Here is a 21503-nt window from a genome sequence, read left to right on the forward strand (position 1 = left end):
AGGGAGAGGGAGGGGCCTGGGCAGGCTGTCCCCCGGTTGGCCCCAGGGTTGTGAGAGGACAGCAATAAAGCAAGCGTTGCTGAAGGAGGTATCATCAGGGGAGGGAGGTGCCGGGAAGGATTGAGGGAGACCACCACTGCGAGAACCAGGTCCTCACTGCTCAGGCCTCCCTGGAGCCTGTTGGCGTTCAGGCCCCCTTTGGAGTTGGTCAGTGACATGAGGGCTCCAGCCCAACCAGAGATGAGATTTTTATCAGTTAGAAATGGTTCCAGTTTGTCTGGCCTCGAACAGTGCTTGAGAAAAGCATCATCCTCCCTGGAGTTACTTAATGTGCAGATGGTTGTCACAAGGGTAATTTAGCAGCGAGCTGGAGCCCTCACCAGCCCATGCGATGCCTGAAACCTCAGGATTTCTTTGAGAAATCTCATTCCCAGACCACTCAGCCCGGGCATCCTGATCCCTAGGTCCACAGACAGACTGTGATTAGGGACCTGGAAAAGCTCCAGACTGTCCCTGCCCCTGTGGGCTCAAGGTCAGGGTGTAATGAGGGCTTCGCCAGCCTCTGGACTCAAACCCTGCCCTCTATACCGTACTTGAGCTATACTGAAATATAGCTGCCCTGTCTCAGGCTTCACCCACCTTGGGAAGCACATAACCAATGTACATCAAGTCCCCAGATTCTAATGGCCCAGAGGCCCCTGCAGCCAGTTATTTCTTGGGGTCCCAAATAGGCCCCTCTTTTGTGCCCCCAAGCTGGTGTGTCTGCTGCCAGCTCATCTGTTTAACAGTTCTGCAAGGCAGGTATAGTTGCCATCACCCCTAAAATTTTATCCTCACGGATTGGGAACCCAAAGCTCAGAGAGGTTGAGTAACTTGCTCCAGGTTAAACAGCTTCCTTTCAGTCATGTCTTTTCCCCTTCTGCACCAGCATTACCTGTTGGTATCTGTTGCTCAAAGCCTCTGGAAGGAAACTTTGCAGGTGCCACCATGGCAGCACCCACTGTGAAACACCAGCGTCCCCATGGCTGCCAGCCCCTGACCCAGAGCCATGTGGGTCACACAGAGGTGAGAACAGCCTGAGCTGGTCTTCATCACCTGGAGACTCTCCAGCCGGGACGGTTTTTCCAGCAGCATCCTTGGGCAAGACCTGAGTTTCTCCATCTATACATCAGCAGGTCGATCAAGACAGACTCCCAGGTGCCTTCCAGAGCAGCCTGAGTGTCTGAGTCTGTGCCAGAAGTGGGAAACATTCTGCCACTGTAGAAAGGAAGGAACAGAAGAAAACCAAGAAGCGGAAAGCTCTGAGGCAAACTGCTAGGCCAGGAGCCTGGTTTTGCTTGTTCGGAGAACATCTGAGCTGCAGCCAGCTGGCCAGGCTATCCCTGGGAGCCCAGATCAATCTGCTGCAGGCCTGGCCCAGATGCCAGAGGGCCACAACCCATCTGCCCTGCTGCTCGCCCCAGGGTGGCCACCCCTTCCATTGTCAAGGCTGCCTGCCTGGGGGTTCGACATATCTGGCACAGCTGCCCTTGCACCTTAAGAATCACAGACTGATGATGAAGGGCTCCGCAAGGCGCCAGCTGTGTGGCCTTAGGCAAATCTTTTCACCTCACTTAAGCCTCAGAGTTCCCCTCTATACAGGGCATACCAGCATCTTCTTCAGAGGGCTGAGTAGGGAATAGATGAGCTCCTTGGATGAGCCACAGGAGATCTGGAGCACAAAGGGTTCCAAGTTCCTATTTGCTGGATGAGTAGCTGGCCTGGCACCTAGTAGATGCTGAACCAGGGCTGCTGCCCATGGCCGGCCCTCAGCACCTGACAATCTAGAAACTCATGAAAGGCCGTCCTTCCTGCCTTCCCCACTACACGTTCCACAATCCAGGCCTTGTGTGTGCAAGGCCTCTCTGTTTGCAAAAGCAGCAGACAGGGAGCCTAGTGGTCAGCATGGGACTCAGCTCTGGCATTCCCCCCTCCCAGGGCCTCTATTTGATCAAGGCTGGCAGGCCTCACCACCTCCATCACCTGCCGTAGGGAGAAAGGAGAGAAAGTATCTTTCATCTCAACAGCTTTGCCCATCAAATAAGATAGTCTTGCATCTCTTCTAAGCCATGGATCTTGTTAGATTTGACAGTCTTTTAAAGAGATTGCCAAGAAATGGTAAAGAGGGACCTTAGGCTGCACAAGATGCGGACTGCACACTGCAGTGGACTACCTTCTGTTAGGAGGAGGACAAACGAGTCACAGCAGGAAGGGTGGGTGGAAGAGGCTAAGTGTGGGGGCAGCCTTTGCCTGACACCAAGGAGGAAGGGGTCTCAGTTAAGTGTGGGGCAAGAGGATGCCTCGGACAGCTCCCAGGTGGTTTCTGGCTTGGCTCTGTGGGTACTGATCATACCTACACCTAGGAGAGAAGAGAACGCTGTTGGGAGCACACGGAGAATTGGGAGATGATTTTGGGTTTGGACATGTTGCCTCTCAATAGAATTATCTTGGAGACAGTTGAATGAGTATGAACCTTAGAAGAGTGGGTTGACCAGTTGTCAGTTTGTGAGCTGTTCTCACAGAGGCCTCCAGGATCTGGTTTGAATTGGCCTGCAGAGAGTTCACAAGCCTCAGTCTCCTTTACTTAAGCCCTTTCAGTTGGGAGCCCTGTCCAGCCTGCCAGGGCTACAGCCCCACAGGCCCTGTGCACTCAGCAGCCCCCAGGACCCCCACCCAGTCCAGGCCTGCTGGGAGCTTCCCCCAAAGGCCCTGGGAGGCGGGGCACCCCACCCTGCCTGGGCAGCTGCCCACTTGCTAGCATCTTCCTCATTGGGCCTTCTGCCTAACCATGCCATCCAGGAGACCCACCCCGAAAAATCCATTAGTTCAGCCACCTCAGCGGCAGTAAATGTCTTCATCTGGCTTGAGTTTCCCAGATGGAGAATTTTACAGTCGCACCCAGTAATGACCGTTAGAAAACCATGGCGCTGCTTTAGCTTTCATGTCCAGGAAGAGCCTGGCTTACTCTCCCACTCTTGGGCCCCTTTCCTGCCACGCCCCATACGTCAGCCTGAGGCCCAGGGCGAGTGAGCGACCTTGCTGAGCCAAGCACAGGCCTTTTATAGCCTGGTGAGAGCACAGAATCCAGGGACCAGTTTGCTGGACCTTGTGAGTGAAAGCTGGGCCTCTTCTCTCCTACAACCAAAGGAGCATGATGCTGGGTGTGCCATTGGGGTCCCTCTTCCCACACCCTCACTCACCCTGAAAACAGATGTGCCTGGATAGAACGGGCCAAACACCGGCCAGCCTCACGAGGTTTCCAGGCGCTGTCAGCCCCGTGAAGGAGCCGGGAGGAGAGCAGGATGCATGTTTAGCCGTGAGGGGTCTGAGATGTTGGTGAGACACCCACATGGAGGTGTTGAAAGCAGTTGTCCATGCACTGCAGGTGTTGCAGGCCTTGGCTGAGATCACTGACCTGGAGGCTCTTCATAAGCTGTTACACTGGTGTGAGGAGCTATTGTTTGTTATGGGGGTGCCAGAATCTCAGCCTCGCTAATCAACACAGCCCTGAGCCATTCCAGCATAAAACTCAAGGTCTCTGTCTGGTCTTGGGAAAAGTCAAGGGCTATGTAACTGGCATGAATTTCTACTCCCAGAATTCAGGGGTACATCACTTATATGGTCAAATGATTTTAGACAAAGGCGCCAAGGCTACACAATGGGGAAAAGATAGTCTCTTCAACAAATGCTGTTGAGAAAACTGGATACCCACATGCAAAAGAATGAAGTTGGGCCCTTACCTTATACCATATACAAAAATTAGCTCAAAAGGTTAAAAGGTTAAAATTTACTCAAAGGTCAAAAAGGTAACAAAAGCAAAAATAGACAAATTGGACTACATCAAGCTTTAAAACTTCTGCACAGAGAAGGAAAACAGGAGGAAGAATCAGGGGTAGTTAGACTAACAGGGAGTGAAAACGGAGGCAGAGAGGGGAAGGCAAGGGAGCGTCAGGGAGGTTTGCAGCAGGGCTCCAGGAGCGGCGCCGGGATGAGGGCGCGCTGGCTGAGGCCTCAGCCCTCCACTCCCAGGCCAGGCGAGCTGTGCTCTGGGCCCTGCTGCCGCCAGGTTCTGGGTTCCATGACCCAGAGCCCTCTTCCTCTTCAGCATCGCAGTCACTCAGGTCTCGGGGGCTGACATGGGCCGAGGGGCAGAAGGCAGAGGCAGGATGATCTGCATCAGATTCAGAAAGTGCAAAAATGTATGGATAAGACTGGATACGGAAAAGAATGTGCATTGGAGTGTACATTATGTGCAATAAATCACAAGAAATTTATAAGCGGCTCCCTGGAGCTGTGGGGGAGGGGAGAGAGGTGCCAAAAAGTCTAGTGAGCAAAAGGAAGTAGATGGATAGGATAGAGCCTGTTACCACCGAGTTTAAACATTTGAGATGCCATGATAGTGTCTTTATGTGGTGCGTTGTCTCTGTTGTTTTATTTTAGTGAATATTAAAAAGCATTTGTCCGGGCTTTTGTAAGTTAACTCCCACCCTCAGCCTTATTTTTCTTGAAAGTGTGAAGTTTCTCAGTGGCAAAACTCTTCTGCCTCAAGAGTTTCTAGGTAGTAAACCTTTTTGAATGGGAAATGACTTGGGAATGAAATAATGAACAGTTAATTGAATAACTAAATGAATGAGTGAGGGATGAGAACGCAGCCAACAGGGGAGGATCCAGAGGAGCAGGGGGGAGGGAGGTGCAGGAGATGGCGCTTTATCCCCACTCCTCTCCCCTCCCCCAGCCAGCAAGGTGGTGAGCTGGCTGCCCCCAGGCTGCTGTTATGGGTGTGGGTTGGGGGGTGGTGATGCGGTGGTGCTGGCAGCAGGCAGGCTGTGCCCAAGCTCGCTGGGTTCCCTTCTTAATGAGTCCGTCCTTGTTTTCCTGTCTAGGCCCCCCTGGACGGCGTGGCAAGCCTGGAAGAAGAGGTGATCCCGGTGAGTCCCAGGTTTTCTTAATTACTAAACCCAGGCCTGGAAGTCTGCCCTTGACCTGGGACCTGGCTGGAGGTGCCAATCCTTGCACCACCCCATAACTCAGGACCTTTGGTCCTGGGCCAGGTCTTTGTGTCCCCTCCAATTCCAGCCACTGTCCCCAGAGCTGCAGTGCCCAGTGCTGCCTTTCTTGGCTTCTTGACACCATTCCAGTGTTACAATTCCAGTGACAGTCCCCTCTATGCCCTTGGCCACCTCCCAAATCTCATTATCAGCCTCAGAAACTTTAATCCCTGGTCTCCCACTCTGAAACGGCCTCTTGTCTTTGCGGGACTCGCTACTGTGGGTCCCTCAACACAAGATGGTTCTCCTGTGTGTCCCCATCCCTCCCCTGACATGGCCTGTCCTTCCCTTGGCAGAGGCACCAGGAGAAGATCCTTTCCATACCTTCCATGCAACCTGCAGACTCACCTGTACTCACCGCCAGCCTCCCTCCTGCCACCTTCATTTCACCCAAAATGCACTCTCTCTGCGTGTGCCCTTCCCCCAACTCACAGTGAAGCTTCCCTCAGAGGCTACACACCCCTACCCCACTCCCATCTCCTCTGCCTTGCCTTCCACTCCTCCCAGCCTCTCCAGTCTCTTCTCACTGTCACGCCACTCACATCCTTTTGACCAAAGTTACCACTGACCACCTGATCGCCGTACCAGCAGACACAGATGCGTTGCTGTCTCTCTTCCTGGGCCTCACATTGGCCATTCCCCTGGGTCCCCCTCTGACTCTTGCCTGCGTTTCCTCCCACATCTCTGACCCCTTCTCGTATGCCTTTCCTATGGGACCCACTTGCCTCTTAAATGGATCTGCCCTTGGCCCTCTTCTCTCTCTCCCACCCCTGTGGCTCCGGCGCCCCCATAATGCTGATGACGCCCCCACTTCCTGCCTCCAGCCAGTCATCTCCTCTGGACCCAGAGGTTGGACCTGGCCCCAGTGAACCCAGCACTTCCCCCAGCTGCTCTCCTCTAGTTCCCCATTGCAGGGAGGGGGCCTCCAGCCGCCTGCTTCCCTATGCAGACACCAGGGCGTCATCCTTAATCCCTCCCTCCCCACTCCCCCACCAAATCCCCATCAGCCTCCTCCTCAGTATGTCACAGCACTGTCCTCATCAGCACAGCCTCCTGCAGTTCTCACCACTGTTCCTTCCATGTCCCCTACCTCCAGCCTCATTGTGGATGTCTGGGGCCCTCCCACTCTGAACCTGTACTCTTATGTCCTCCCCACCCCCAGAATGTCTCCTCCTCTACCTGGACTCTTACCCCAAATTCACTATTCTTTGTCCTTTCAGTCTAGCTCAAGCATCTCCTCCAGAAAGGCTTATATCTAATCCCTCTGGCTGGGGCTATCACCAACCCAGCCAAGAGCCCGGTGCAGAGCAGGCTCCAGGGAATGGAAATGCACAGAACAGTGAATGAATGAAAGAATACACATGTGCTCAGCCCCTAAGCAAATTCATAAAGACAGCATGGTGGTAAAGGCAGATTGAGCCTGGGGGAAAGGGGGCAGGTTCTCTCTGAACCTCAGACTCTTCTTCCTGAAACTGGGCATGGGCCTCTTGTCCTCTCGTTTTGCTGCGTGCTTGCGCTATCTAGGTCCCTACATAGAAGCCCTCCAGATAAACTCCCCAGAGTTCACTGGAAGGAAACACCTTTCCTGGCACTCTGTTTGCTTTGACTTCCAGAAGCTGAGGACTGTTTTGTGTTTGATTGCAATGGATTTTGTGTGTAATCACCTACCTGCACCATCAGCCAAATACACACTTCATCACTCAGTTCTTATTTCTGCCCTCGTAAAAGGTTTTATTGCCTTTTATTGTAAGCTCCTGAAGTCCTTTTTGGAAGAAGATGAGGAATACATAGTGACTTTTTTTAGGACAAAGTATAATATTACTCAACTTACTCAAAAACCCATTAGAATTATGATTCCAATTTACAACTGATCTAAAAGTCAAAGAAAGACAAGGACTTACTGGGCCCCTGACACTGCCCTGGGTCCTTTCAAGTCCTTCATCTCACGTGATCCTCACAGAGCTCTGCAAAAGATAAAAATATGTTATTATCCCCATTTTGCAGATAAGGAAACTGAGGCTCCAAGGGGAGAAGTGTCTCATCTAAGGTCAGCTGCTGGGCAAGGGATGGGCAGCATCTCCTCCCCTTCACTGCCCTTTCCCACACGATGTCCTGATTCTCTGCCTGTCACAGAATGGTGTGAGTAGCACAGAGCAGATGTCCCTCTCTGATTAGCTTTGGCTGGGCCTTGTGTTTATTTCTAGATAGTTTCACACACATGCACCTCTTGGCTTTGGGCCCTTTCCTTGTACAAACCAGGCTTTTTTTCGCCCCAGGGAGAAAGGCTCTTTTTTGCCTGGTGGGACAATATCTGGCTGAGATGGCTTCTTGCTGCTGCTGCAGACCTGTAGACAGAGCCGACCCTGCCCGCCTGTGGGGATGGGTTCTCTCCAGCTCCCAGTGGGAGCCTTTGTCTGGAATATGGCTCACAGGTCCTACAGTGTTTTTGTGTCTCTATTGTAGTGGAGTGGATTTTTCATCTCCCCACTGGCCTATTTCTCAGCTGGGGAAACCGAGCACTACCCTTGGTATTCCCTTTCTAGGGAACTTAGACAGTATTTTTTCTCCTTCCAGACTTCCCTTTCCCCAAGAGCATCCATCACTCTACCCTGGCTCCCCCAGCCCCCTAGATCCCTCCCTCAGTCGCAGCACTCCCTGCAGTGCTGGTGGTCTGCTCTGCAAACATGTCCTTCTCCACCAAAGCACAGGCTCCTCAGAGAAGGAGCTTGACCCGCAGGCACTAAAGATATGGTCAACAAATGCTTGTTGACGGGAAAGAGGGAGGGAAGGGAGGAGGGAGAGAGAAAGAGGGACTTTTTAGGAAGCAGGAAGAGACAAGGATGAAAACAATCAAATCCTGCTTGGCTGATGCTTGTGCTAAAGCTACAGAGACAAAAGGAGGTGCTCACCAAATCTCTGCAGCCGCCAGCCTTAGGTCAGCAGTTTTAGTGTCAGGGTTTTTTATCCACCCTGGCCCCAAGAAACCCTTTCTAAAAATACAGTGGAAGAATCACTACTGGGATGGTAGAGATAGGACTTCTGAAAATCTGCTCCTCCATAAAAGCAGCAAGAACACTAGGAAAAATTGACCTTTTCAGAATCCTGGAAATTAGCATCTGGTAACAACCTAAGAAATGTTAATTTAAGAAAAAGGTCTGAAACTTGCTGAGAACAGTGAGGTTTGTAGCATTTTAATTTGCCCATCTCCCCAGCCCCATGGTAGCCTTAAAAACCATCACAGCCTCACAATCACAGTACCTGTGAAAACTAGCAGCCGTTGGAGGTGGCAGAACAACTTTGAAGCTCCCCAAATGCTCATTCTCTGAAACTTGTCACTGTCTGTTAGCTCCCTGGAAAAGCCCATACACAAAACTCATCTTTTTTGACCTGATGCAGAGCTCACTTACTGGGAAAAGCCCTATCCCCAGAGTGCTTGCCAAATACACTCAGCAGCAGTTGTTTAACTTTGCAGCTGCCTGAGGTGGCAATACAAGTTGGAGCAAACAAGAAGCTGACACAAAAACTTAAATGAAAATCTAGGGGATGAGCTGTCCAAAGGGGCTTTGAAATGCTCCCATATACCTGGGGATCTAGAAGACGCATGCCCATGCAGGGAAAGACCTAAAAGAGCCCCAGTCTCTCACCTCTGGCTGACCTTGAGTCTCCACTCAAGCAAGAAGTAAAGGCAAAAGCAGAGTTGTAACCTAATAGAGTGTTGAAGTTATGCTCAACACACACAAAGAGCCCCTCAGAACAGAATGGGAGACTTACCAGATCAAGGCATTAAAGAAAACCTCTGTCTTAAGCTGACAATTAAGCAAAGCAAGCAAAGAATTCAGTAGCTGCACGTGACAAAGAGTACACATTTCAGAAAATTAGCTCAAAAAAGCCCCTGAACAAACAACAACAACAACAAACCCTGGAAAGGAAGAGGGATATCTAGTTTCCAGAGTAGCCATATTAGATTATTTGATGCCCAATTTTTAACAAAGACACACAAAGATACAAGAAAGTATGGCAATGAAAAAAAAAAGAGGAAAAAAAGCAGTCAGTAAAAACTGTCAGTGAGGAAGCCCAGATGAACTTACTAGACAAAGATTTTATATTGGCTATTATACATATGTTCAGAGAACTAAAGGAAACCATATCTAAAGAATTAAAGGAAACCATAAGAATTATGTGCCACCAAATGGAGATTATCAATAAAAAGATAGAAAGTATTTTTTAAAGAAACCAAATAGAAATTCTGGAGCTGTAAAGTACAATAACTGAAATGAAAAATTCACTAAAGGGGCTCAACAGATTTGGGCTGGCAGAAGAAAGAATCAGCAAACTTGAAGACAGGTCAATTGAGATGATCCTGTCTAAGGAAGAGAAAGAAAAAAAGAATGAAGAAAAATGAACAGAATCACAGAGATCTGTGGGACACTATCAAGTGTGCCAACATTTATATAATGGGGGCCTCAGTAGGGGATAAGAGAAAGAGGCAGAAGGAATATATGAAGAATTAATGGCCAAAATCTTCCCAAATATGAAGAAAACATTAATCTGCACATCTAAGAAGCTCAACAAACTCCAAGTAGAATAAACTCAAAGAGATCCAAATCTAAGTACATCATAGCCACATTACCAAAAGGAAAAAATGAAGAAAGAAGCTTTTTTTTAAAAAACACCATGGTGGCCACTTCACCACTGACCTTGGCAACTTCCATGGCCGAGAGCTGGATCCTCCCACTTCTCGACACGCACAGAAGAAAGAATCTTAAAAGCAGCGAAAGAACAATGACTCATCACAGAAAAAGGATCCTCAATAAGATTAATAGCTGATTTCTCATCAAAAACCATGAAAGCCAAAAGGCAGTTAGTATGACATATTCAAAGTGATGAAAAAAAGAAAAACTGTCAAAAAAGACATCTATAGCCAGAAGAACTATACTTGAAAAGTGAAGAAGAAATTAAGACATGCCCAAGTAAACAAAAATGAAGAGAATTCATCACTAGCATCCTGCTCTACAAGAAATACTGAAGGGACTCCTTCAGTATGAAATTAAAGGACACTAGACAGTAATTTAAATCCACACACAGAAATAAAGAGCTTCAGTGAGGTAACTACACAGGTAAATATGAAAGACAGTATAAATGTCTTTATTTTTTTTAATTTCTGGCTGCACCCTTGCTTAGTTCCCCAACCAGGGATCGAACACACACCCCCTGCAGGGGAAGCACAGAGTCTTAACCACTGGACGACCAGGGAAGTCCCAAAATATATATATATATATTTAATTTTATTTTATTAATTTTTTTACACAGCAGGTTCTTATTAGTCATCAATTTTATACACATCAGGGTATACATGTCAATGCCAATCACCCAATTCATCACATCAGCATCCCCAACCCCCCGCCGCTTCCCCCCATTGGTGTCCATACGTTTGTTCTCTGAGACAGATCTGTGTCTCAATTTCTGCCCTGCAAACTGGTTCATCTGTACCATTTTTCTAGGTTCCACACATATTCGTTAATATACGATATTTGTTTTTCTCTTTCTGACTTACTTCACTCTATATGACAATCTCTAGATACATCCACGTCTCAACAAATGACCCAATTTCATTCCTTTTTATGGCTAATATTCTATTGTATATATGTACCACATCTTCTTTATCCATTCATCTGTCGATGGGCATTTAGGTTGCTTCCATGACCTGGCTATTGTAAATAGTGCTGCAATGAACATTGGGGTGCATGTGTCTTTTTGAATTATGGTTTTCTCTGGGTATATGCCCAGTAGTGGGATTGCTGGGTCATATGGTAATTCTCTTTTTAGTTTTTTAAGGAACCTCCATACTGTTCTCCATAATGGCTGTATCAATTTACATTCCCACCAACAGTGCAAGAGGGTTCCCTTTTCTCCAAACCCTCTCCAGCATTTGCTATTTGTAGACTTTCTGATGATGCCCATTATAACTGGTGTGAGGTGATACCTCATTGTAGTTTTGATTTGCATTTCTCTAATAATTAGTGATGTTGAGCAGCTTTTCATATGCTTCTTGGCCCTATGTGTGTCTTCTTTGGAGAAATGACTACGTCTTCTGCCCATTTTTGGATTGGGTTGTTTTTTTCTTTAATATTGAGCTGCATGAACTGTTTATATATTTTGGAGATTAATCCTTTGTCTCTTGATTCATTTGCAAATATTTTCTCCCATTCTGAGGGTTGTCTTTTCGTCTTGTTTATGGTTTCCTTTGCTGTGCAAAAGCTTTGAAGTTCATTAGGCCCCATTTGTTTATTTTTGTTTTTATTTCCATTACTCTAGGAGGTGGATCAAAAAGGATCTTGCTGTGATTTATGTGAAAGAGTGTTCTTCCTATGTTTTCCTCTAAGCGTTTTATAGTGTCCAGTCTTACATTTAGGTCTCTAATCCATTTTGAGTTTATTTTTGTGTATGGTATTAGGGAGTGTTATAATTTCATTCTTTTACATGTAGCTGTCCAGTTTTCCCAGTACCACTTATTGAAGAGACTGTCTTTTCTCCATTGTATATCCTTGCCTTCTTTGTCATAGATTAGTTGACCATAGGTGCATGGGTTTATCTCTGGGCTTTCAATCTTGTTGCATTGATCTATGTTTCTGTTTTTGTGCCAGTACCATATTGTCTGGATTACTGTAGCTTTGTAGTATAGTCTGAAGTCAGGGAGGCTGATTCCTCCAGCTCTCTTTTTCTTCCTCAAGACTGCTTTGGCTATTCGGGGTCTTTTGTGTTTCCATACAAATTTTAAGATTTTTTGTTCTAGTTCTGTAAAAAATGCCATTGGTAATTTGATAGGGATTGCATTGAATCTGTAGATTGCTTTGGGTAGTATAGTCATTTTCACAATATTGATTCTTCCAATCCAAGAACATGGTATATCTCTCCATCTGTTGGTATCATCTTTAATTTCTTTCATCAATGTCTTATACTTTTCTGCATACAGGTCTTTTGTCTCCCTAGGTAGGTTTATTCCTAGGCATTTTATGCTTTTTGTTGCAATGGTAAATGGGAGTGTTTCCTTAATTTCTCTTTCTGATCTTTCGTTGTTAGTGTATAGGAAGGACAAGAGATTTCTGTGCATTAATTTTGTATCCTGTTACTTTACCAAATTCATTGATTAGCTCTAGTAGTTTTCTGGTGGCATCTTTAGGCCTCTCTATGTATAGTATCATGTCATCTGCAAACAGTGACAGTTTTACTTCTTCTTTTCCAATTTGTATTCCTTTTATTTCTTTTTCTTCTCTGATTGCCATGACTAGGACTTCCAAATCTATGTTGAATAATAGTGGTGAGAGGGGACATCCTTGTCTTATTCCTGATCTTAGAGAAAATGCTTTCAGTTTTTCACCATTGAGAATGTTGTTTGCTGTGGGTTTGTTCGTGTATGGCCTTTATTATGTTGAGGTAGGTTCTATGCCCACTTTCTGGAGAGTTTTTATCATAAATGGGTGTTGAATTTTGTCAAAAGCTTTTTCTGCATCTATTGAGATGATCATATGGTTTTTCTTCTTCAGTTTGTTAATATGGTGTATCGCATTGATTGATTTGCGTATATTGAAGAATCCTTGCATCCCTGGGATAAATCCCACTTGATCATGGTGTATGATCCTTTTAATGTGTTGTTGGATTCTGTTTGCTAGTATTTTGTTGACGATTTTTTCATCTATATTCCTCAGTGATATTGGTCTGTAATTTTCTTTTTTTGCAGTATCTTTGTCTGGTTTTGGTCTCAGGGTGATGGTGGCTTCATAGAAAGAGTTTCGGAGTGTTCCTTCCTCCGCAGTTTTTTGGAAGAGTTTGAGAAGGATGGGTGTTGGCTCTTCTCTAAATGTTTGATAGAATTCACCTGTGAGGCCATCTGGTCCTGGACTTCTGTTTGTTGGAAGATTTTTAATCACAGTTTCAATTTCATTACTTGTGATTGGTTTGTTCATATTTTCTATTCCTTCCTGGTTCAGTCTTGCAAGGTTATACCTTTCTAAGAATTTGTCCATTTCTTCCAGGTTGTCCATTTTATTGGCATAGAGTTGCTTGTAGTAGTCTCTTAGGATGCTTTGTATTTCTGCAGTGTCAGTTGTTACTTCTCCTTTTTCATTTCTAAGTTTATTGATTTGAGTCCGTTCCCTCTTTTTCTTGATAAGTCTGTCTAATGGTTTATCAATTTTGTTTGTCTTCTCAAAGAACCAGCTTTTATGGCTTCCCTGGTGGCGCAGTGGTTGAGAGTCTGCCTGCCGATGCAGGGAACACGGGTTCGTGCCCCGGTCCGGGAAGATCCCACATGCCGCGAAGCGGCTGGGCCTGTGAGCCATGGCCGCTGAGCCTGCACGTCCGGAGCCTGTGCTCTGGACCAAAAAACCAAAAACCAGCTTTTAGTTTTATTGATCTTTGCTGTTTTCTTTGTTTCTATTTCATTTATTGCTGCTCTCATCTTTATGATTTCTTTCCTTCTGCTAACTTTGGGTTTTGTTTGTTCTTCTTTCTCTAGTTCCTTTAGGTGTAAGGTTAGATTGTTTATTTGAGATTTTTCTTGTTTCTAGAGGTAGGCTTGTATAACTATAAACTTCCCTCTTCGAGCTGTTTTCGCTGCATCCCATAGGTTTTGGATCATGGTGTTTTCATTGTTATTTGTCTCTAGGTATTTTTTGATTTCCTCTTTGATTTCTTCAGTGATCTCTTGGTTATTCAGTAATCTATTGTTTAGCCTCCATGTGTTTGTGTTTTTTACGTTTTTTCCCTGTAATTCATTTCTAATCTCATAGCGTTGTGGTCAGATAAGATGTTTGATATGATTTCAATTTTCTTAAATTTACTGAGGCTTGGGCTTCTCAGGTGGCACAGTGGTTGAGAGTCCATCTGCTGATGCAGGGGACATGGGTTCACGCCCCAGTCCGGGAAGATCCCACATGCTGCGGAGCGGCTGGGCCCATGAGCCATGGCGGCTGAGCCTGAGCGTCCGGAACCTGTGCTCCGCAATGGGAGAGGCCACAACAGTGAGAGGCCCATGTACAGAAAAAAAAAAAAATTTTACTGAGGCTTGATCTGTGACCCAAGATGTCATCTATCCTGGAGAGTGTTCCATGCGCACTTGAGAAGAAAGTGTAATCTGCTGTTTTTGGATGGAATGTCCTATAAATATCAATCAAATCTTTCTGGTCTTTTGTGTCATTTAAAGCTTCTGTTTCCTTATTTATTTTCATTCTGGATGGTCTGTCCATTGGTGTAAATGAGGTGTTAAAGTCCCCCACTATTATTGTGTTACTGTTGATTTCCTCTTTTATAGCTGTTAGCAGTTGCCTTATGTATTTAGGTGCTCCTATGTTGGGTGCATATATATTTATAATTGTTTTATCTTCTTCTTGGATTGATCCCTTGATCATTATGGAGTGTCCCTCCTTGTCTCTTGTAACATTCTTTATTTTAAAGTCTATTTTATCAGATATGAGTATTGCTACTCCAGCTTTCTTTTGATTTCCATTTGCATGGAATATCTTTTTCCATCCCCTCACTTTCAGCCTGTGTGTGTCCCTAGGTCTGAAGTGGGTCTCTTGTAGACAGCATATATATGGGTCTTGTTTTTGTATCCATTCAGCGAGCCTGTGTCTTTTGGTTGGAGCATTTAATCCATTCACATTTAAGGTAATTATCGATATGTATGTTCCTATGACCATTTTCTTAATTGTTTTGGGGGTTTTTTTGTAGGTCCTTTTCTTCTCTTGTGTTTCCCACCTAGAGAAGTTCCTTTAGCATTTGTTGTAGAGCTGGTTTAGTGGTGCTGAATTCTCTTAGCTTTTGCTTGTCTGTAAAGCTTTTGATTTCTCCATCGAATCTGAATGAGATCCTTGCTGGGTAGTTTAATCTTGGTTGTAGGTTCTTCCCTTTCATCACTTTAAGTATATCATGCCACTCCCTTCTGGTTTGTAGAGTTTCTGCTGAGAAATCACCTCTTAACCCTATGGGAGTTTCCTTATATGTTATTTGTCATTTTTCCCTTGCTGCTTTCAATAATTTTTCTTTGTCTTTAATTTTTGCCAATTTGATTACTATGTGTCTCAGCGTGCTTCTCCTTGGGTTTATCCTGTATGGGACTCTCTGCACTTCCTGGACTTGGGTGGCTATTTCCTTTCCCATGTTAGGGATGTTTTTGACTATAATCTCTTCAAATATTTTCTCTGGTCCTTTCTCTCTCTCTTCTCCTTCTGGGACCCCTATAATGTGAATGTTGTTGTGTTTAATGTTGTCCCAGAGGTCTCTTAGGCTGTCTTCATTTCTTTCCATTCTTTTTTCTTTATTCTGTTCCACAGCAGTGAATTCCACCATTCTGTCTTCCAGGTCACTTACCCATTCTTCTGCCTCAGTTATTCTGCTATTGGTTCCTTCTAGTGTAGTTTTCATTTCAGTTATTGTAGTGTTCATCACTGTTTGTTTGTTCTTTAATTCTTCTAGGTCTTTTTTAAACATTTCTTGCATCTTTTCGATCTTTGCCTCCATTCTTTTTCTGAGCTCCTAGATTATCTTCACTATCATTATTCTGAATCTTTTTCTGGAAGGTTCCCTATCTTCACTTCATTTATCTTTTTTTCTGGGGTTTTATCTTGTTCCTTCATCTGGTGCATAGCCCTCTGCCTTTCATCTTGTCTATCTTTCTGTGAATGTGGTTTTTGTTCCACAGGCTGCAGGATTGTAGTTCTTGCATCTACTGTCTGCCCTCTGGTGGATGAAGCTATCTAAGAGGCTTGTGCAAGTTTCCTGATGGGAGGGACTGGTGGTGGGTAGAGCTGTCTGTTGCTCTGGTGGACAGAGCTCAGTAAAACTTTAATCCGCTTGACTGCTGATGGGTGGGGCTGGGTTCCCTCCCTGTTGGTTGTTTGGCCTGAGGTAACCCAACACTGGAGTCTACCTGGGCTCTTTGGTGGGTCTAATGGAGGACTCTGGGAGGGCTCACACCAAAGAGCACTTCCCAGAACCTCTGCTGCCAGTGTCCTTGTCCTCACGGTGAGCCACAGCCACCCCCCACCTCTGCAGGAGACCCTCCAACAATAGCAGCTGCGTCTGGTTCAGTCTCCTATTGGGTCACTGCTCCTTCCCCTGGGTCCCGATGCACACACTACTTTGTGTGTGCCCTCCAAGAGTGGAGGCTCTGTTTCCCCCAGTCCTGTCGAAGTCCTACAATCAAATCCCACTAGCCTTCAAGGTCTGATTCTCTAGGAATTTCTCCTCCCATTGCCGGACCCCCAGGTTCGGAAGCCTGACGTGGGGCTCAGAACCTTCACTCCAGTGGGTGGACTTCTGTGGTATAAGTGTTCTCCAGTCTGTGAGTCACCCACCCAGCAGTTATGGGATTTGATTTTACTGTGATTGCGCCCCTCCTACCATCTCATTGTGGCTTTTCCTTTGTCTTTGGATGTGGTGTATCTTTTTTGGTGAGTTCCAGTGTCTTCCTGTCAATGATTTTCCAGCAGCTCATTGTGATTCTGGTGTTCTCGCAAGAGAGAGTGAGAGCACATCGTTCTACTCCGCCATCTTGGTTCAGGGCCAAAATATGTATTTATTTGTAACTCTTTTCTCTCTTCTGAGTTAAAAGTCAATTGCATAGAGCAATTTTGATAAAACTGTGTTGATGGGCTTATAATGTATAAAACAGTAATTTATGACAATGATAGTACTAAGAAGAGATAACAACAGAGCTATATTGGAACAAAGTATTTGTATACAACTGAAAGTAAATTGCTATTAATCCAAACCAGGTTATTTTAAATTAAGATGCTAATTATAAACCCCTGGGCAACGACTGAGAAAATAACTCCAAAAAATATAAGAGAAATAAGGAATTAAAATGGTACACTACAGGGAGAGGGATAAATTGGAAAATTGGGATTGACATATACTCACTACTATACATAAAATAGGTAACTAATAAGTACCTACTGTATAGCACAGGGAATTCTACTCAATACCCTGTAATGGCCTATATGGGAAAACAATCTAAAAAAGAGTGGATATATGTATTTGTATAACAGATTCACTTTGCTGTACACCTAAAACTAACAGAACACTGTAAATCAACTATACTCCAATAAAAAAGTTTTTAAATGTTACACTAGAAAAGATCTAGTTAACAAAAAAAGAAGGAGTAATGGAGTAATAGAGGAATAAAAAAGGTATAAGACATATAGAAATTAAGTTCCAAATTGGCACACATAAATCCTACCTTCTGAGCAATTACATTAAATGTAAATGGATTTTTAAAACCCCAAATAGCCAAAGCAATCCTGAGAAAGAAGAACAAAGCAGAAGGCATCATACTTCCTAATTTCTAGCTGTACTATAAGGCTATAGTAATAAACAGACACATAGACAAATGGAACAGAATCAAGAGCCCAGAAGTAAACCCACAAACAGTGCACAAAGTTTCCAATTTCTTTACTTCCTTACTAACACTTGTCTTTTTTTTTTCTGTTTTTAAATAGTAGCCATTCTGATAGATGTGAGGTGATATCTCATTGTGGTTTTGATTTGCATTTCCCTAATAATTAATGATGTTGAATGTCTTTTGGATTATGCTATTTATTTATTTACTTACACAAAGAATCCACAAAAAATTTATTGGAGCTCATGAAGATGTTTAGCAAGATTGCATGATACAAGAGCAATATATAAAAATCAATCATATTTCTATACACTAGCAATGAAGAATTTTTAATGAAATTAAGAAAGCAGTTTCACTTATAAAAGCTTGGAAAATAATAAAATATTTAGGGATAAATTTAACAAAATAAGTGTAAGACTTGTATAGTGAAAACTATAAAATACTGTTGAAAGAAATTAAAGAAGACCTAAATGAATGGTAAGACATCCATATTCATGGATTGGAAGACAATAAAATGTTAATATGGCAATATTCCACAAATTAATTTATAGTTTCAATGCGATCTGTATTAAAATCCCACTTGGATTTTTTTTTTTAGAAATTGCAAATTGGCTCTCAAATTTATATGGAAATACAAAGAATCCAGAATAGTCTAAACACCTTGAAAGAGTAGAACAAAGGTAAAGGCCTCATGCTTCCCAATTTTAAAACTTATACAAAACTTCAGTAATCAAGATAGTATGGTACTGGAATAAAGATAGAAAAATAGATCAACAGAACAGAATTGAGATTCCAGAAATAAATTCTTACTTTTACCATCAAATTTCTTTTACAAGAATGCCAAGACAATTCAATAGCGGTAGGACTACTAAATGCAAAAGAATGAAGTTGGACTCCTTCCTCCTACGATACACAAAAAATAGCTCAAAATGTATCATAGACCTAAATGTAAGAGGTAAAATTGTAAGTCCTTATAAGAAAACATCACCTCTTCATGACCTTGGGTTAAGCAATGGTTTTTCAGATGTGACACCTAAATCACAGTGACAAAAAAATAAATTGGACTTTACCAAAATAAAAATTCCTTAGAGAGTTTCAGCAGTAGACTTGAACCAGCAATGAACTTGAAGATAGATGGATAGAGAGTATGCAATATAAAGAACACAGAAAAAATGGAATGAAGAAAAATAAACCAAGCCTCAGAGAAATGTAGGACACCTTCAAGCACACTAACATATGTACAGTGGGGGTGCTAGAAGGACAGGAAAAGAGAAGGGAGCGTTAAAAAGTTTTGAAGAAATAATGGATGAAAGCTTTCCAAATTTGCTGAAAACATTAATCCACATATCCAAGAAGCTCAATGATCTATAAGTAAGATAAATGCAGAGATACAGACCCAGACACATTACAGTAAAATGCTGAAAGTCAAAGACAAAGAGGAAATCTTGAAAGCAGCAAGAGAGAAATCACTCATCCATACAAGGGAACCCCAATAAGATTAACAGCTGACTTCCCACCAGAAATAATGGAGGCCAGAAGGCAGTGGGATGACCTGACCTATGCAAAGGACTAAAAGAACCTAGAATCTTATGTCCAGTAAAACTCTCTTTCAAAAATGAAGGATAAACAAAATTACATAATGGTGATGGTTGCACAATTCTGTGAATATACCAAAAATCATTGAAGTTTATACTTTTAAAAGAGTGAATTTCATGGTATGTGAATTACATCTCAATAGAACTAGTTTTTTGGGGTTTTTTTTAATCCAATGAGTTTACTTTTCACTTAGGCTTCTAATCAGCATCACTGTCTACCCTGCAGTGTCTGAGTAGGGTGATTGCCAGAGCAAACCTCCATGCCAAGGCTGGCCAACTTGACCCGGAATTCCAGGGATACAGCCTTGTACCTGAGAGTCATCACAGCCAAAATGCTGGAGGCCCATCTGAGGTGCCGTTTCAAAAGGAGACTCTTCAAACCTGTTGTGTAGTCAGGGTTTGTTCGGCAACATGAAGCCAAACAATGGAAAGCCACCATCTGTGTTTCTCTTCTTTCTGCATGTGTGTGTGTGTGTCTGCACAGAATGCGTGTGTGCGTTAGAAACAGAGAAAGAGAAAGAATGCTATACTGTGATTGCAGCCAGCATTGGGTTTTGGTGCCTCCTATGTGCCACTGTTGTCCCAGGCACTTTATGTATACACAATATCTTACTCAATCTTCATAGCAGTCCAGAGAGGCAGAGATTGTTACTCCCCACGTTTCCCAGAAGCAGACTTTGCATCAGAGAGAACAGGCACTTGCTCAAGGTCTAGAGCTCATCAGCTGGAGAGCCAGGTTCTAAGGCCTCAACACTCCCTGGCAGTATCGGCCTGATTAAATCCAGGGCCTAAGTGTCTGGCTCGCTGACTCAGTATTGGCTCTGGATTTGCTAACCTCTAAGCCTTATTTCATCTACCTGCAAACTCAGTTGAAAAGCCTTGGCCTACTCTGCTCCACTGGGGAAACCCCAGAGAAGCATGGCTGAAGGTCATTTCCTCATGGGTGAGTGGGTTTCCAAGGGTCAAGAGCCAGGACCCTGTAACCCAAGCTGGCTGAGTGGGAAGAGGCAGAGGGCTAGATCTGAGCCAGGGCCTGTTGGGCAGATCAGGGAGCAGGCACAGTGGAGTCAGGAGTCCAGGCAGAGCCCAAGAGGGGCAGGTGTGGGCTGTGAGCAGGGACAATGACCCCAGCAGCCTCAGGCACTAAGGCCAGCCCCCAACTCCAAGAGTGCAGGCTGCAAACTAGCCAGGCTGTGGGAATTCTTCCCAGTTTGCTCTTCCAGGAATATAGGCTTTGGGAAACACTCAGGAAAAGATCATCCCCAGAAGAACTAAGAGCTCTAGGGAGGCATTGTAGGCCCCAGACCCTCCACCCACTTCTGCTTACCTGTCAACTAGCAGCTCATGCACCCTCCGAACCTTGAGGTGTGAGAGGATTGGCTCCCAGTTTGGGAAACGCTATCCTTGTCAGGCCACATCAGTTCAGTTAAAGAGGATCCAGAATCATTGAACCCCCTACTCCCTCAGACCCATTTTATTTATCTTCCAAGTCATCTGGCTCTTATTTAATTGCTCCCACATTCCTGACAGCAAAGGCAGCAGATCCAGCCAGTGCCTGGAACACATGCTTGAAAGCTGTGTGCAGAATGGGGCGGGCCGTGGCCAGACCACCACATGGCCTCCTGGAGGCCCTGAAGCCAGCCTTACTTTCTAAGCAGGGAACCCCTGGACAACCTGAGCCAAGCCCTCCGTCCCATGTGTCACTCTTGGCTGGCCAGCGAGTCCATATCCGGAGGCTTCCGGCAGCCACAGCACAAACCCTGTACAGTCGGCCCTCTGTACTTGCAGGTCCCACATCCGTGGATTCAAATAACCACGTATAAGAATTTTGTTTTAATTTCCAGAAGGTTCCAAAAAGCAAAACTTGAATTTGCTGTGCACCAGCAACTATTTACATAGTATTTACATTGTGTGAGGTATTATAAGTAATCTAGAAATGATTTAAAATATACAGGGGATTGTATAGGTTATATGCAAATATAACCATTTTATACAAGGGATTTGAGCATCCTTGGATTTGGGTATCCTGGGGAGTCATGGAACCGATTTCCCAGAAACCAAGGGCTCAGCACTCCTTCCCTTCTCCCCTCTCGTCCATTCAGCACGAATTTACGAAGTGCTTGTGCCTGCCTGGCCCTGTTCTAGGCCTCGGGGAAGCAGCGGGAAGCCAGGCACAAAGGGCCCCAGCTCTCAGGGAACTGCCGTACTGGTGGGGCTGACAGAAAATAAACAAAACACAAATAAGTGGATTTCAGGAGTAAAGACTGATATGTGCTTGGAAGGAAATAGCAGCCAGCTGTGATGGAAACAAGTGCGTGAGAAGGGTGAGGAGATGTCTTCAGTTTCAGGGTCATGAGGGCAGTCACAAAGGGGGGTGTGTGAATGTCCTGGGGCAGAAGAGGGCTGGCCCCTTGGGGAACTGAG

General features: G+C 44.7%; 1 protein-coding gene across 1 annotated transcript in view; it reads left to right on the top strand.

Annotated features, from left to right (window-relative positions):
• Positions 1 to 21503, top strand: part of COL23A1 (collagen type XXIII alpha 1 chain) — a 353196-nt gene that overhangs the window by 277953 nt on the left and 53740 nt on the right. The window contains exon 3 of the mRNA XM_060006761.1: positions 4923 to 4967. Coding sequence (XP_059862744.1) covers positions 4923 to 4967 — 45 coding nt within the window. The remainder of the gene's footprint in view (positions 1 to 4922; positions 4968 to 21503) is intronic.

Source organism: Delphinus delphis, chromosome 3 (assembly GCF_949987515.2).
Source record: "Delphinus delphis chromosome 3, mDelDel1.2, whole genome shotgun sequence".
Taxonomy (NCBI): Eukaryota; Metazoa; Chordata; class Mammalia; order Artiodactyla; family Delphinidae; genus Delphinus; species Delphinus delphis.